This window comes from Panthera tigris, chromosome C1 (genome assembly GCF_018350195.1).
Source record: "Panthera tigris isolate Pti1 chromosome C1, P.tigris_Pti1_mat1.1, whole genome shotgun sequence".
Classification (NCBI taxonomy): Eukaryota; Metazoa; Chordata; class Mammalia; order Carnivora; family Felidae; genus Panthera; species Panthera tigris.
Window position 1 is genome coordinate 110,762,150 of NC_056667.1, and position 15,034 is coordinate 110,777,183.

General features: G+C 57.0%; 1 protein-coding gene and 1 long non-coding RNA gene across 9 annotated transcripts in view; one reads left to right on the plus strand and one right to left on the minus strand.

Moving 5' to 3' along the window:
* Positions 1–2,644: 2,644 nt before the first annotated feature.
* Positions 2,645–4,081, minus strand: LOC102957345. The gene is made up of 2 exons (XR_006221351.1): positions 3,900–4,081; positions 2,645–2,858 (listed from the first exon to the last, which is right to left on the minus strand). It is a non-coding gene; the product is annotated as an uncharacterized LOC102957345 (long non-coding RNA).
* A 91-nt stretch (positions 4,082–4,172) lies between these two features.
* Positions 4,173–15,034, plus strand: part of BIN1 (bridging integrator 1) — a 55,044-nt gene continuing 44,182 nt past the window's right edge. For all 8 annotated transcript variants that reach the window (XM_042994201.1, XM_042994193.1, XM_042994196.1 and 5 more), the window contains exon 1: positions 4,173–4,415. In XM_042994201.1, the coding sequence (XP_042850135.1) occupies positions 4,332–4,415 (84 nt within the window). In that variant the 5' untranslated portion in view covers positions 4,173–4,331. The remainder of the gene's footprint in view (positions 4,416–15,034) is intronic.

Below are 15,034 nucleotides of genomic sequence, written 5' to 3' on the forward strand. Positions count from 1 at the left end.
ATCCTCACCCCGAAATCGCTCTACCCAGAGATATCAACACCCAGCAGTTAGCCGTTGCTGTTATACAATGTAATATCCTGCCTTACTCTGTTAGCAACACATTAGCAGCATTTCCCCATCACAAAAAAACTTGGGAATCACTGTTTCCGCAGACATTGCATGCATGGCTACACCAGAGTTTAGTTCATTGCAGCTGGTAATAGGCCTTTGTGCAGAGGTCTGGGAGTGAGCTGGACAGCTGGGCCCCCAGGGTCTTCTGCACAGAGCTGGGGAGACACAGGGGGCGGGAGACCTGGGCCCTGAAGGGGCAGAGGGAAAGGCAGCCCATAATATGTTGCTTATTTGCTTGTCTGTTGATTTGTTCCTGCCTGGATGTTTGAGGGCTCTGCTAGGCATCAGGTGCCCTCCTCGTTCTCGGGCCAATGCCCACTTCAGGTCTGTAACATCCCTCCCTCAAAGAGCCTCCCAGGCCGTTCCCAGAACCCCTCCTGTCCCTGGTGTGGCACACTCCTGGAAGAGGGGCTCCATTGCACCCACCACTGTTTCTGCAGAGCCCAGCCCAGCACTGGCATTTAGTAGGTGCTGACAACGTTTGGAGAGTGAGAGAGGGAGCAAACAATAAACAGTGAACATGCCAAAATAGTAATTTTGCATTATTACAATTAAGGTGACGAACATCTGCATGATTAAAGCTTTGCTAAAATTTCAAGTTATTTCCTAGACTTGAAATTCAAAGATTGAAGGATGCAGGCATTTTTAAAAGTTTATTTATTTATTTTGAGAGTGAGAGCGAGAGCAAGTGGGGGAGGGGCAGACATACAGGCAGAGAGAATCCCAAGCAGTCTCTGGGGTGCCTGGAGCCAGCGCAGAGCCCGACGTGTGGGCCTCAACCTCACAAACTGTGAGTCTTGATCTCAGGCACCTAGCCATGAGATCGTGACCTGAGCAGAGATCAAGAGTCTGATGCTTGGGGTGCCTGGGTGGCTCAGTCGGTTAAGCGTCCTACTTAAGCTCAGGTCATGATCTCACACTCCGTGAGTTCGAGCCCCACATCGGGCTCTGTGCTGACAGCTCAGAGCTTGGAGCCTGCTTTGGACTCTGTGTCTCCCTCTCTCTCTCCCCCTCCCCTGTTCATGTTCTGTTTCTCTCGGTCTCAAAAACAAATAAACATTAAAAAAAGTTAAAAAAAAAAAGTCTGACGCTGAACCGACTGAGCCACCCAGACGCCCTAAAGAATATAGACATTTTGATGGTTCTTAATACATATTACAAGACTGCTTTCTGGAAATTCCAGTATCTGTCATAATCTCAGAAGCAGTATGTGTGAGTGCCTGTCTCTCTGGCTGTAGGTAATGTAGTTTAAAAAATGATTCGCCGATTTGATGAAAGTAGGGGCAGGAATGATATAATTCGTTGATTTAATAAATGCTTTTTTTTTTTTTTTAAACCTGTTAATTGATCATTTGGAACTCCGATTTTGTGAATTGTCCATCTGTGCCATTTGCCCAGTTATACTGGATCTTAGTGTTTTGTTTGTGATCGTGAAAACAATGGGCTATCATGGTAAAGAAAATCAGACATTATAGCAAATCATAAAGAAGAAAGTAAAAATCTCCTACATTCCTACCCCTTGGACTCGTGACTAACATTTTTGGAGTATGTCCTTCCAAACTTTTAACCTTATGTGTTAATAGTAGTTTTTGAAGTTTAAAACATTTAAATTTCTATGTACTCTCAAACTAGCATTGTTTATTTCAATAGATCTTCCAATGCCTCTGTGTTTAAAAAAGTTTTTCCAACGTAGATATCACATTAAGAGTTGCCATGTTTAGGGGTGTCTCAGTGCCTCCGTGGCACTGTCCGCTAAGCTTCCAACTTCGGCTCAGGTCACAATCTCACAGTTGGTGAGTTCTAGCCCCACGTGAGGCTCTGTGCTGACAGCTCAGATCCTGGAGCCTGCTTCCGATTCTGTCTCTTCCTTTCTCTCTGCCCCTCTCCCACTCACACTCTGTCTCTGTCTTTCAAAAATAAATAGACATTAAAAAAAAAGGATTATCACGTTTAAAGATACAGCTATGCGTGTGTTTAGTTATTAAGGCCATATAGTATATTGTGGAATATTTAGGAAATTAAGAGGAAAAAATCAGCCATAATCTCTCGACCTTAAACAAAGCCTGTTTCCTTTGTTTATGGTCCTTTTGAATCTTGGATCACGAGCACTTATATTTATTTTTAGTGGTTGCAAGGACAGAGTGCATGCACAGTGTTTTTTGTCTTCTCCTTTTTGCTCACAACTATACTGTAAGCATTATTTTCATGTTGCTACATCTCTAGATGGTTGTTTAGAATGATCCCCTAGCTGACTCCATCCTGCTGATAACCATCTAAGTTGCTTCCAATTTTTTTGTCAAGTGATATTTTGCAACACCAAAGCCCAGCGAAGCACAATCTCCCACTGTTCCCTGGGAACTGATTGTAATATGGTTTGACTTCTGCTTATTTCCTCCTTTCCTCCGAGGAGTGTTGGGAGACAGCGCTCTTAGAGAACGGTTAGAAAAACGACAATCATAAAATTAGGAGAAGAGAGACCATGAAGTGAAAGCACGTTGAGCTTTTAGAAAAAAGTCGCTTTAACAACTCAGGCTGTGCTGTTTACGTTTTGTTTTTGTAACTCATGAATCGGGCATGAGTTTATAATCATAATTTTGACAAAATGCTTTCCATTTGTGCAGTGCTTGGTGCTTTTTCTGGGACGCAGTTCGGTGTATCAGCTGAGGGCTTTAGTGCAGGAAGACCAGGGTTTGGATATCTGCTTCTCTCTTGTGATCTTCAGTTGCTGCAATCCCCAGTCTGTCTTTCTGCAAAATAGGAGTGGTAATAAGCCAGGAGGGAGGACTGGTTAAGATCATCCCTTATGGGCACTGAGCAGTAATGGGAAGAAGAAGGAGGAGGAGTGGCCAGAGTACAGGAGGCCTTCCATGCAGAGGGAAGTGAAAACCTTTTATTCCTGGGCCTCAGTTTCTCCATTTATATGGGGGCGGGGCTTGGTGTATGGTCTCCAAAGCCTTTCCTGCTTCTGGGAGCCTCCCAGGGACCTCTGCCCTGGCACCTGTCCACCCGCCTCAACAGGGCGTCCAGGACTCCTCTCTCCACTCAGCTCAGCCTTCGGTGCCTGAGAAACCTTGCAGGGCGGTGCCCTGGCCTCCAGGGCAGCATAGGGCTGTGGCATCCTTTATAGCCTCTGACATAATTTGGGGAAGGGGTGTGAGTGGGATCTGTAGATTCAACACATATTTATAAATCTCGAACAAGTGTCATTGATTTGTTGGCAAAGCTAGTTAGCAATAACCTTATCTTCTCTTTGAATAACGATCATTAATCATCCCCCTCCCCGCCTCACAGAAGAGAAGGCAGCCCAGTAGTATATAGTGGTAGAGAGCCTGGAAGGCAGAACCAGAGATTTGGTTCCAGGCCTCTCTGCGCCCATTTGTCAAATGGGAATGATAACAGCACCTACCTCATAGGGCTGTTGTGGAGACTGGAAGCTATACCGCCTGTTCAGGAGACAGCCGAGTGCCAGGCACACAGTAAGTGCTCAGTTAATGGTCAGTTGTTATTACAGTAATAATTATTGGCAAATGGGAAAACAGCGCGCTTTGTAGGCATGGGACTAGGTGCCAAGGACAGAGATGTGAAGATGTCCTAGAGGGCCCCCCCCACCAGAACCCAGGTGAAAACTGGTGAGTCTATAGGCCAGGACGAGGCCGAGCGTCCTGCGCGAGGCCAGAGCCAAACCCAGAGCTGGAGAGCGGGTTCCCGCCGCGCGCTCCAGGCCGGGGCTCCCCGATCCCGGGGACGCGCCCCGATCGCCGCCCTTAACCTCTGGTTTTGGAACGCACCCTTTCTCAGGCTGGTCTCTTGTCCCGGGAGGACGGCGTCTTCGTCTCCGCCCCGGGGCGGTGTCTTCGGAGTGCCCCGGGAGACCCGCTCGCCGCAGCACCGGGCGCCCTCGCGCACCTCCCCTCGCTCCGGGTCTGCCGAGGGTTCCGGCGCCCGCGGAGGCCCTTTAAAAGGCAGAGTCTGGTCCGCAGGGGGCGGGCGGGGGGCGCTGACCGCCGCCCGAGGCCCGGCCCCTCCTCCCCGCCCCTCCCTCGGTCCGTCCCTCCCCGGGTCCCCGCGTCGCTCGCTCGCTCGCCGGGCTAACGCTCCGCCTCCGTCAGTCGGCTCGGCTGTCGAGAGAGCGGCGTGGAGCCGGAGCCGGGGCCGGACGCGCGGCCGGGGGCTGGGGGCTGGGAGATCGGCGCCCGCCGCCTGGCGAGGCCTGAGCCACGATGGCCGAGATGGGCAGCAAGGGGGTGACCGCAGGGAAGATCGCCAGCAACGTGCAGAAGAAGCTCACGCGCGCGCAGGAGAAGGTGAGGGAGCCAGATCCCCGGCCTCCGCGCGGTCCGGGCCACCTGTCCCCTCCCTCCCCCTAACCCCTCACCCCCAGGGGCTGGTCCTCACCCGGGATCAGGCCCTGTCACCTCCGGACGACCGCTGCTGGGAGTCTTCGGGGATCCACGGGCTGCAGCCCCCAGCGGTCTGGGCGCCCCCTCCGGTCCGCGTCTTGTCTCCCCACCCCCGGCAGGGGCAGGAGAGGGCGCAGCTGTCCCCTCAACCCCCCCCCCGCCCTCGTTTCCCCCCCCCCCCCAACCCGCTTTGTATCTCCTCCGCCTGTCTGCAGAGAAGAGGCGGCCCACGCTCTTCTCGGGGCGCGAGGTCCAGTAAACCCAACGTTGGAGACCGAGGGCCGGGAGGCTGGGAGGCTGGGTGGCGCCCCTAGCCCCTCAGCCCCACGCGAGCCACGCGGGCGGGGCCGGCTCCAGGGGGAAGGAGGGAGCCTGTTACCCGTCCCCCAGGGCCGCCGTGCTCCGGGAATCCCGAGGCTGCCCCGAGGCCCGCGGGTGCTGGAGCACTCGCTCTCCAGGCCTCTGGGCGCTTCCTACGCCCTCCGTTCCCTCCTCCCCGCCCGCCTCTCCACCTTCTGTCCCCGCCGGCCGCAGGAGGGATCGAGTTTCCTTTGCCGAGAGGTGCCCGCGGCCTGGCCGCTCCCGCCCGGCCCTCAGGGAGCACGGCGCTGCGCGCCCCTCGGGGAGGTGCTCGCGCTCCAGCCCCGGCTTGGCGTTTCCGGCGGCTGGGGAGGGGGTGGTGGCTCCGGTTTTGGGAGCCCACCACCTGGGTGGGGAGCTGGCTCGAAGGAGCTGGGGCTAAGCCGGGGGGCGTGGAGGGCGCCTCAGGAAACCCGACCCCTCGGCGCCCAGGGCAGCGGGCAGCAGGCGAGGGGGGACGGAGCTGGGGCTTCCCGCGGCTCCCTGACCGTGCCGGACGTGCGGGACCCGGGGGCAGGGGTCCGCGCGCGCTCACTTTTCCCTCCCAAGCCACCTCTGGTTCATTGAATTGGATCACGCCAGCTGCTGACGCCACTTCCCCTGCCGCCTCGGACTCTGAAATCTAGGATTGTAGAATCCGTGGTCCAGCCGGGGTGGTCCCCCAGTGCCCCCCAGCGGAGTCAGCCCTCTCTCCCGCCCGACGCTCAGCCGAGAGGAGGAATCTGGGGACCGGTCGGCCTTCCCCTGCCTGGCTGTGGCTGTTTATAAACAATGACTTTTGCAGCTAAGACCTGCGGGGCTCCCTAAGGATGCGGCCACGTGATTGGGGCCGGGGGGGGGGGGTGGGGGTGGGGGGGACGGCGGCTAGAGCTTCCCGGGCGCCTCCCTAAGTCCCGTCGCTCATCCTTAAGGTCCCAGGCTAAGGAGATAGGTGGGTGTGTGTGGAGGTTAGGGCCCTCAGCCAGTCTCCAGATCTGGCCTGGCCCCAGCAGCTGTACCACCCCCCCTCCGGGCCCCGGGCGGGGGAGGGATTAGAGCACCGCAGATAGCTGGTGTGTGTGTGGGGCGGGGGGGAAGCTGGGAAGGCTTCTATGAGCGTCGGTGGGGGTGGAGGGGCAGATGCTTCTGCCCTTGCTTCCTCCCCCTCCCCCCTCTCTCGCCCTAGACTGGGTAATCCATCTAGGTGCCTGGAGCCGGCAGCTCTGGGCTAAGCCTACTTCCTGCTGCTGAGGGGCTGGGAAAGATGAATGGGAAGCAGAAGGTTAGCTGAGACCAGGTCCCCGCCCCCACTCCACTGACGTCCTATTCCTCCCTAGCTCCCCTTGGCTCTTTTGGTGTCCCCTTTGTCCTGGTTTGCCTTGTCTCTGCAGCAGTGTCTTTCAGTAACTTCAGGGACAGCAGGCATGACCTGTGTCCCCTCCTTGTAAGTGGCAGTATGTCATTACTGACCCCACTGAGCTGCCACCCCTCCCTCTTCGGCTCCTGTTTTGTGGCATGGGCAGTTGGCTGACAGCTGGTCAGCCATGGGTGCTGGCCTTGGCCAAGGGCTGGCACTGCCCAAGCCTGGGCTCTAAGCGACCAGAGTTGTTGAGTGCTGCCTGTGTTCTGGCCCTCAGGCACTGGTGAGGAGACCCTCCCCCCATCGGAAGCCAGAGAGTAGCCTTCCTTCAGTCCCCTCCCTTGTGGGCCCTGCCGAGGTACCCCCTTCCCAGAAGCCTGATGCATCTCCCCTTTGCCCTCCTGTGGTTCAGAGTGTGTCATCTGCTGGTGGTCTTCAGGACCATGTCTAATTCACAGTGTCAGTGGTCTCACAGGCACCCCCCCCCCCGCCCTTCCCCCACCTGGACTCTGCCATATCAGTGAATGATGGGGACAGTTCCAGCTGTCCGGTTGCCCTAGGAGGGCATCTCCTGGTCAGGGACAAGCAGTAGCTGGGGTGGAGGGCCTAGATTGTATCCGCATAGATTCAAGGGCCCCATCTCTCCTTTTCTTCTTTCCCGATTTCCCCACATCCACTCCCAGCCCAAACATCCAGCAGGACTCCGAGGGTGACAGTGTGCTCAAGTTTCCTTGCTTGCCCTCTGGTGCCTACGGAGCCAGCTCTCCTGTGCCCCCAGCCTAGTGGGTCTCTGCATGGGTCTTGGCTTGGCGTTACCCATCTCACCCTCCCCCATCCCTGGGTCGCTGGTCTGGGTGCTGTCCTTGAGGGGAGAGCAGACCTGCGTGTGCACCCAAATGTTCACCTGGCCCTGGCGGAGGTACAGTGACTATGTATGAACAAACAAGGGCATTTGAGGGCTTGGCCTGGGAGTCCTGATGCAGGCTTGTGGGTGGGCTGACTTGTGCTGTGTGCTCCTCGTTCAGCAAATTCTGCCTTGGGCATGTGCTGTGTGCCTGGCCCTGGGCCCCGCCGAGGGTGCCGTGGGGAGTGGGCTGTGCTGGCTTTGACTGCCGTGGAGCTTACTGTTGTAAGGTCCTGTGGCCTCTGGTCATGAGGATGGCGTAAGCGTATATCGGAGGGGCCAGCAGGGTCTGAGCTTGGCAGTGACACTGCTCACCTCCCAGCCGCCGGCTGCCCCCAGAGGGCTGGGGTGCAGACCGTGTGCCTGGAGCTCAGCCTGGGGGTGTCATGAGGTCACCTTCCCATTGCCTCCATTTTTGGGCCTCAGTAGGGTGGCTGGACAGAGCCAAAGGTAGGGTGGAGCCCGGGTCAGATGACAGAGGATTAGAGGTTGGCGGGCTGGGCCCCTTGGGGGAAGGGATGGTGGGGGAGAAGGGACAGCTGGGGTGGGGGTGGAACCTGGCCTGCTTGCCCCTGAGGCCTACTGCTCAGGCGTCCTCACAGAGCAGAGCGGTGTGCTTGAGGGAGGCTGTGTGCTGGCAGAGCTGGGGCTGCTGATGAGCACAAGGAAGGAGGCTCCGGCAGGGGGTGGGAGTATGCACTCTGTCCCCCTAGGCCGCCTAGAGCCTGCTGGGAATGGGGAGGCCCAGCTGGGAGAGGGCAGGGCCCAGGGCTGGCAAGTCAGAGTGGAAGGTGCGGCAGTTATTTATAGGACCCTGACACATGGCCCCGATGGCACCACACTTGCCTGGTGGTCAAGGTCTCCCAACAAAGTGGCTGTGTTAGCCTCAGCTGGAGCCAGGCCTGTATGACCAGTCTTTATCCTCACGGCAGCCATAAGAAGAGCCGTGCCATAGGGAGGAGCAGGTGCCCTGGGAGTGGGGCCTACCCGGGTGCCTCCCAGCCCCCTCTCACCTCCCCCCTTCCCCAGGCCCCAGCCACCCATTGCTCCCCTCCCTTCACATTCTGCATTTCTCTTTCCTCATCTTGGTGTCCATTGCTCTGTCCCTGGGTATCTGAGGACTCTTCCTCCCCTCTCTTTTGTCTGTGCCCACACCCTGCCCCATGTTGCCTGTTCCTTGGCCTCTCCCTATCTGCCTGCTCTGTGTCTCTTTCCTCTGAGTTTGCACAAGGCTTTTGTACCCGCCTACCCTTGGAGCAGCTTGTCCCTGAACCTGAATTATTGATGGAGATGGTTCACCCACTGGATGGAAGGCTCCTGAACCAGGCATCATCTCTGGGAGCATGTCTATAGGGGCTCAGGACATTTGGCTAGGGAACGTGGGCACGGAAAGATTGGAAGCATGGCCTCCAGACTTCCCTGAGCTCTGGTGGTCCTGGCTGGGCTGGGGCCTGGGGGTGAGCTGGGTCCCCACTCAGCAGAGCCCTGCTGGCTCATGGCAGGACTCAGAATGAGGCAAAGGCCGTTTTGCCCAGGGGCCTGCAGACAAGGATGTGCTCACTGGGCTACGTGGGGCACGGAGGGTGTTCTGGGAGGGTCCTTGTGGGCTGAGGTATGGGGTGAGAGTGAGCACAGGAGGCCAGCAGCTCGCTGACCACGTCCCTTTCCCTGGACCAGGCAGTTTGGATTCAGCTTGTCCCTTACAAGCTGTGTGACTTTCACGATGTGAAGAGAATGTTTCTGTCCCTCCATCCTGCCGGAACCTAAGGCCAGGCCTTGCATTGTTCTTTTTCCATGAGTTTCTAGAATCCCTGGGTCCGCCTCTCAGTGTTAGGCCTCTTTCTTACTACAGGAGAAGAGACTACAGGAGCATGTCAAAAAGGCAGCCTGCATGGGCTTGGCAGGCAGGCAATCCTTGGTTTCCCTATAGGACCTTGGGCAAGCGGCAGGACCTTCATCTATAAAGTGTGGTAATAATGGTTCCTCTGCGCTTATTTGTGTTGGAGAGTAAAGCCTTGGACGGTGCCCAGCACATAGCAAGTGCTCACTAAATGCCAGCTCTGTGGGGCAGGGCAGTACAGTGAGGCCACCCTGGAGCCTGCCGTCCCTGCCTAGGCCTGCTTCCCAACCTTCTCCCTGTGAGTGTCCATTACAGGCCTCTACAGACAGCTAATCCCTGCTGAGCCCTTAGATGATCAGGGCTTATGATGGTGTGCGGTGTGCGTGTGTGTGCATGCCTGTGTGTGTGTGTGTGTGTGTGTGTGTGTGTGTGTGTGTGTGTTTAGAGGGGCAGCCGGCGGCAGGGGAGGGAATCAGCTCTGTAGTGAATATCAACTCTCCTACAGATAAACTCGGTGGCCCTGGGTAAGTTATTCCCCCTCTCTGGGCTTCTTCACTTTGGCCATCAGTAAAGTGAGGGGGGTTGCTCATCCGTTCTTTAATTCATGGAAGGAACATTGAGCACCCACTATGTGTTGGGCACTGTTCTAGGGACAGAGGGTACAGGGCTGAGCAAAACCAAGCCCCACCCTCAGGGAGCTGACATTCTAGCTTGGGGAGACGGTAAAGAAACAAACATGTACTGGCAGGTGGAGTGGGTTCTGAGAACTGGGCTCAGCGTTTCCCGAACATCCCCTAGTTACCACTGCTGAGGACTCAGGTGTGGATGTGAACATGGGCTCTCACACAGTGCAAGGGATTGACCAGGGAGAGGCTGACTGGAAGCTTCTGGGCTCCAGGTAAGAGGGCACCTGGAGGAGGAAGTCTTTCTGTTAGATGTCACCCTTGGATGTTGTGTTTCTCTAAAGACTCTTTGGGAAGAGTTTCTTTTTGGGACTAAAAGTGCAAAGGAAAGGATGCCCATGCTAAAACTGCTCAGCAGGGCACTGACGGAGGACAGGCCCGGCAGCTTGGAAGCGGGGCAGGGGCTCTGGGTTTGGAATGTAGAATGAGGGGGTCAGAGGGGCCACTGAAAGAGGAGGAGGGAGGCACCAAAGATGACCCAGACTTGGGGGTGGGTGCTTGTAAGACTTTTTAGAAAGCTGAGTCTGAATCTCTCCCTAGCATTACTGCCCGTGGGCAAGACTCATTGACCTCTCGGAGTCTGTTCCCTCCCTTGGTATCGGGGTGTGTGCCTTGCGGGGTGCTGTGCAGATTAAATGCACTGGGCTCGCCATTCCCCAAAGGAGCTGGTCTTGTGCTGTGGATGGGACACCCTCGTGGGAACTGGCTGACACCTGGGGGTGTTGGTGCCTCCCCAAAGGGGCTGTCACCTCCCAAAGAGGTCACTCACTTCAGGCAAAACGGACTCCATGCTAAGGGCTGACAGGGGTCAGGGATGGGCAGTTGAAAAGGGAAAGGCAGGCCTCTTCTTGCTCCGAGGGAAGAGTTGGTCAAATATTAACTTGATAATAACAGCCATGGTTTACTGTGTACCTGCTGAGTGCCAGGTGCTTGGTGAAAACTCTCATCTCCACTGCAACCAGGTGAGGTCATTATGATTCCCATTCAGCAGATCAAAACACTGAGGCCCAGCAGTCGTATGACTTGCCCATGGGCTCTCCTGGTCAACTATCTGGGTTACCAGGTCTCTGGCAGAGATGTGAAATGAGAAGTGCATCTCTAGTGACCCCTCCTGACCCCTCCTGACCAGGAAGGCCTTGTCTATCAGGTGGATCATCTGACAGATTTGGATCCCCAAGACCTTCTTCCTTTCCCATTAAATGAGGTTTGGGGGCTCTTGTCCCCTCTGTCTAGCCATACACTTGGGGTGTGACCTTCACTCTTTTGGGACGTGTGGTGGGCTCTGGGGTGTGGAAACTGCCGGAGGTTTCCTGATGTAGCCCAAAGCAAGAGTTTCTGCATGCAAATAAGGACTAACGAGGCAATGTGGTGTGTATTTATGTGAGCGTGTGTGTTTTCCCAAATATAAAAGCTGTATCCAGTTCATTCAGTATAAAGAGACACTCTCTATTCTGAGATTCAGTCTACTTTTGTTTGTATTATTGTAACAGTGTTTCTTTTATGAAATGATGTTAATAGAGTTGTTTTTTAATGTTACAGAGGAGGATATAGTCATGCAATTGACCATACACACATGCTGGTCTTTTCCTGGAGTGGAATCTGAAAGTCTGGGACCTACTACCCACCCCTGGGGGTGGGAGGGGGGAGGAGGACCTTGCTGCCCAGCCTCAAGCAATTGCTCTGGTGGGGAGGCAGGTCTCTTGGGTGCAGGCTTGAGGCTGGCCCAGGGCAGCCTGAGGCAAGCTCCCTAGAATATCTGCTCCACGAGGGTGGGTCCCGCCTCCTATGGTAGCTGTGGCACCTCCAGCTCAGCACATGGCACGTGCTCAGTGCATAACTTCTGCATGGGTGCGTGGATTCCTCAGGCAGGGCTGGCCAAGGCCTGGGAGATGCCCTGAGTGTTCAGGGTGCAGGGTGGGTGGCGTAGGAAAGCCAGGACTGCAGGATTTCAGGCCTTCAGAGAGCAGAGAAGGCCAGAGTTAGAGCTCAGGGCTTGGAGTCAGATGGAGGGGCACCTCCCGCACCGTGCAGGCCATTCCAAGGGACCCAGGCATCACAGTACCGTCTCCCCCAGTAAAATGGCCCAGGACCATGGCGGGGCGAACCTGAGCCAGAGGCTGCAGAGCTTGGGCCCAGAAACCGGGAGTGGGCTGGCGCCCTGCTCGGGAGCCCTGCCTGGCTTTAGGCCAGATGCCAGAGAGGACGTGGCCTGGGCCTCCTGCCAGAGTCTTCTTCCAACCTGAGAAAGCTTTTAGGTGACACAGGCTCTGGGGATCGCTGACCTGGGGGTCTGTGTGGTTTGCTGAACCCGCGACCTCGCTGTTAGGGCCGGTGAACTGCTGTCCTCAGCCCCAGCCCCGCTGTACTCTTTGCTGGACCTTCTCCCTCTGCTTCCTGGACTCACCTTCAACCACACTGCAGCACAGATGGGGTGGGATTGGGGGCCCAGCATGGGTGGGGGGGGTTGGAGCCTGGCTGCGGGGATGGCCTCAGGGCACTGAGAGCCACTTGGTGCCCTGTGGGTGGGCATTTGTGCCCCACCCCCTGCTGTGTCCAAGCCTGAGGCGATGCACTGGCCCCCCCCTCCCGTCCCCCCCAAGGGCAGTGAGCTGCGGCCGCCTCCGCCTCTGCAGCACTAGGGCCGCAGTGTCTCTGGGTTGCGCCCCACAGGCTGGGAGTGAGTGGGCGGCTGCCAGCCACAGCGCCACAGGGCCGTAGGGAGGGACTCCTTGCGGCTGGTGCTGGGCCAGCGCTCCGAGGCCTTCTGGGCCCCTGAAGGCTCCCTGTTCCTGGCTCCCAGGGCACCTTCGTAGGGACCTCCCTGCTGGCTCCGTGTTTTAGATGCCTCTACCCACACTGAACTAGCTCCCTCAGCTTATTTTTCCGGCTGTCCTTCCCCTGTCTGTGGCTTGCCCACTGAGGGCCAGGATGCTGAGGTGCGGTGGGTGCTGAGAGAGAACCTGCCCTGCCCTCAAGGGGCTCCCAGTGCCCATCACGGCACTCGGGGAGACTGAGGGCAAGGGCACTGGTGCCCTGGACATGAGAGCCTCTTCTCATCCACCTGGGGCAATCAAGGAAGTCTCCTCAGAGGAGGTGGCACTTGAGCTGGGTTTGAAAGGCAGAGGAGGTGGGTTGTGGGGTGCGCAAGGATGTTTCTGGCAGCCTGTTGAGGGTGGCTGGAATGTGTGTGAGTAAGGGTGGTGGTGGGGGGTGTGGCCCGAGACTGAAAGGATAGGTGGTGGGGGGTGGGGGGGAGCAGGCCCTGGAGGGCTGGGAGGGACCCCAGACCCCTATGCACCTCAACCTGCTTACCTTTCTTCCTCACGTGTTGCCTGAGCCATGGGTCTGTTGTCCAGTCTGGGCTTAGCTGAGGACCCAGTGTCTCACTGGCCAGGGCCCAGGGAGCCCCCGGCTCTGAGGAAAAGGAGCCCCAGGGTAAGTCCTGCATCCCCTGAGGGAATGGCCTCTAGCTTGGCCGGGCTGGGATCCAGGTGTGCCCGGGAAGGGGGCCTGGGGTAGGGCTGCCATCCTGGAGTCCACCCTGTCAGGTGATGTCTGTTCCCCAAGCTTGCCGGAAACCGCACAACGTCTTATACTCCCTGCCTCACATGTGTCCCTGCTTCTGGGTTTTGGGTCCCCAAAGTGACACTGAGGGTGAGTGACACCTCTAGGTTTGGAGAGCTTAACAGCCCGGAGGGGCCATCATGGCATCAATTCACCCTCTCCAGGCAGCCCTGTGGGCTCCACCCTTCGTGGCCAGGCCACTGGTCAGATGGCCACGTGGGGGTCCCCTAGTTCCTGGGTTGGGGAACCCAACCAGGGGGGTTCTCAAGGGAGGAGGGGTCATGCCAGCGGGTGGGGTCTCTGGCTGTCAGCGCAGACTGCAGGGAGAGGAGTGGACAAAGGAATAGTACTGTTGTACGGATGGAGGCCCAGGGGCGGCTCTGGCTGGCGAGGCGGTTGGCCTTCTGCTCCGGCCTGTGGCTTGAGGGGCTCTCAGAGGCTGTGAGGCCGGAAGGTGGATTGGGTAACGGGAGAGCCTTTGTCAGACTGGCTGCTTTTCCAACAGCTGCTGCTACTTTCTTTGGACCCTCTGCTCAGCTCAGCCTCTCCCCAGGACTGTGGCCAACATGCCTGAGCCCTGGACAAGACTGGGCCCACCATTGGGCACCAGGGACAGACCTGGCACAGGCAATCTGGGCTGGAAGAAACCCCTCAAGGGGCCCCCCACTCCCTACCCCCATCCACTATAGAGCCCCTATTTCTCTGCTCTGAGGGGGCATCATCACTCTGCCAGGACATGATAACTATCTTGGGGGTCAGATACAGGTGGGGGTGATGCAGGTGCTAACCTGGGGCCCGGGCACTGGCAGTGGAGCAAGGGCAGAGATTGAACTGGGGTTAAGAGGTGTGTGCGGGGAGGAAGACAGACCCTAAAAGAGAGGATGGAGTGTGGCCCCAGTGACCGCTCGCCTACTCTGCGGGCCTGGGCCTCTCTGCAGCTCCGTTTCCTCCTCTGTAAATGGGAACAAGAGTTCCTGCCCCACGGGCTTGTGTAGAGGGTCCAGGAGGAAGTGAATGCAATCAATGCCTGGTCCCTGGTGGGAGCTGACACATGGGTTTTTTCCCAGGGAGCATCTTGGGGAAGCACCTGAGAACCCACACGTATGGACCATTCTGGCTTTGGTGTTTTGAGCTGTTTTGCTTATGACAGGATTCTTGACATTGAACTATGGTGTACTTTTTTCCCCTTTTTTTTCCTGTATTGGTTGAAAAAGCTAATTTGGGAGGTGGTGGTATCACCTCCTGGAGGAGGGAAGTCAGAGCCCCCGAGCCAGAGCCCGATTGAAGGAGGTGGTGGTGGGGGGAGGCAACTGGTTCAGGTGGGCTGTGCTTTCAGGGACCGGGCGAGGGGCACAAAGCTGGGGTCAGAGGTGAGGGGTCACCCATCATTCGTTCATTCGAGGAGCCTGATGTGCAATGGAAGACTCCAGGCTTGAGAGACCTGGGCTGAACCCTAGCTCGGCCTCCAAGCCTCAGTGTGCCCATCTGGGAGTTGGGAAGCATGAGACTGTCCTTTCCATGAGACAAGGTGGACCCGGGGACTCCTGTAAGTGCTAGTGGCAGAGCTGTGTCCCTGCTGGCTCCAGCTGGCTCTAGAGAGTTTAGGAGGGAGCACAGTCTTCCTGTCTCTGTGGAATTTTGTGATTTATGAAGAACACTCATACCCGCCAATTTTCATTTTATGCATTGTCTTGCTGACCTGTGAGGTAGGCAGGACTGGATTATGGTTCCATTTGGCAGGTGAGAACACTGATGCTCAGGCAAACCCTGGGATTTCCTCCCTTCCGTTCATCAGACTTGGCCCCAGGTTGGTCTTTCCCAGGTGCTGCCACC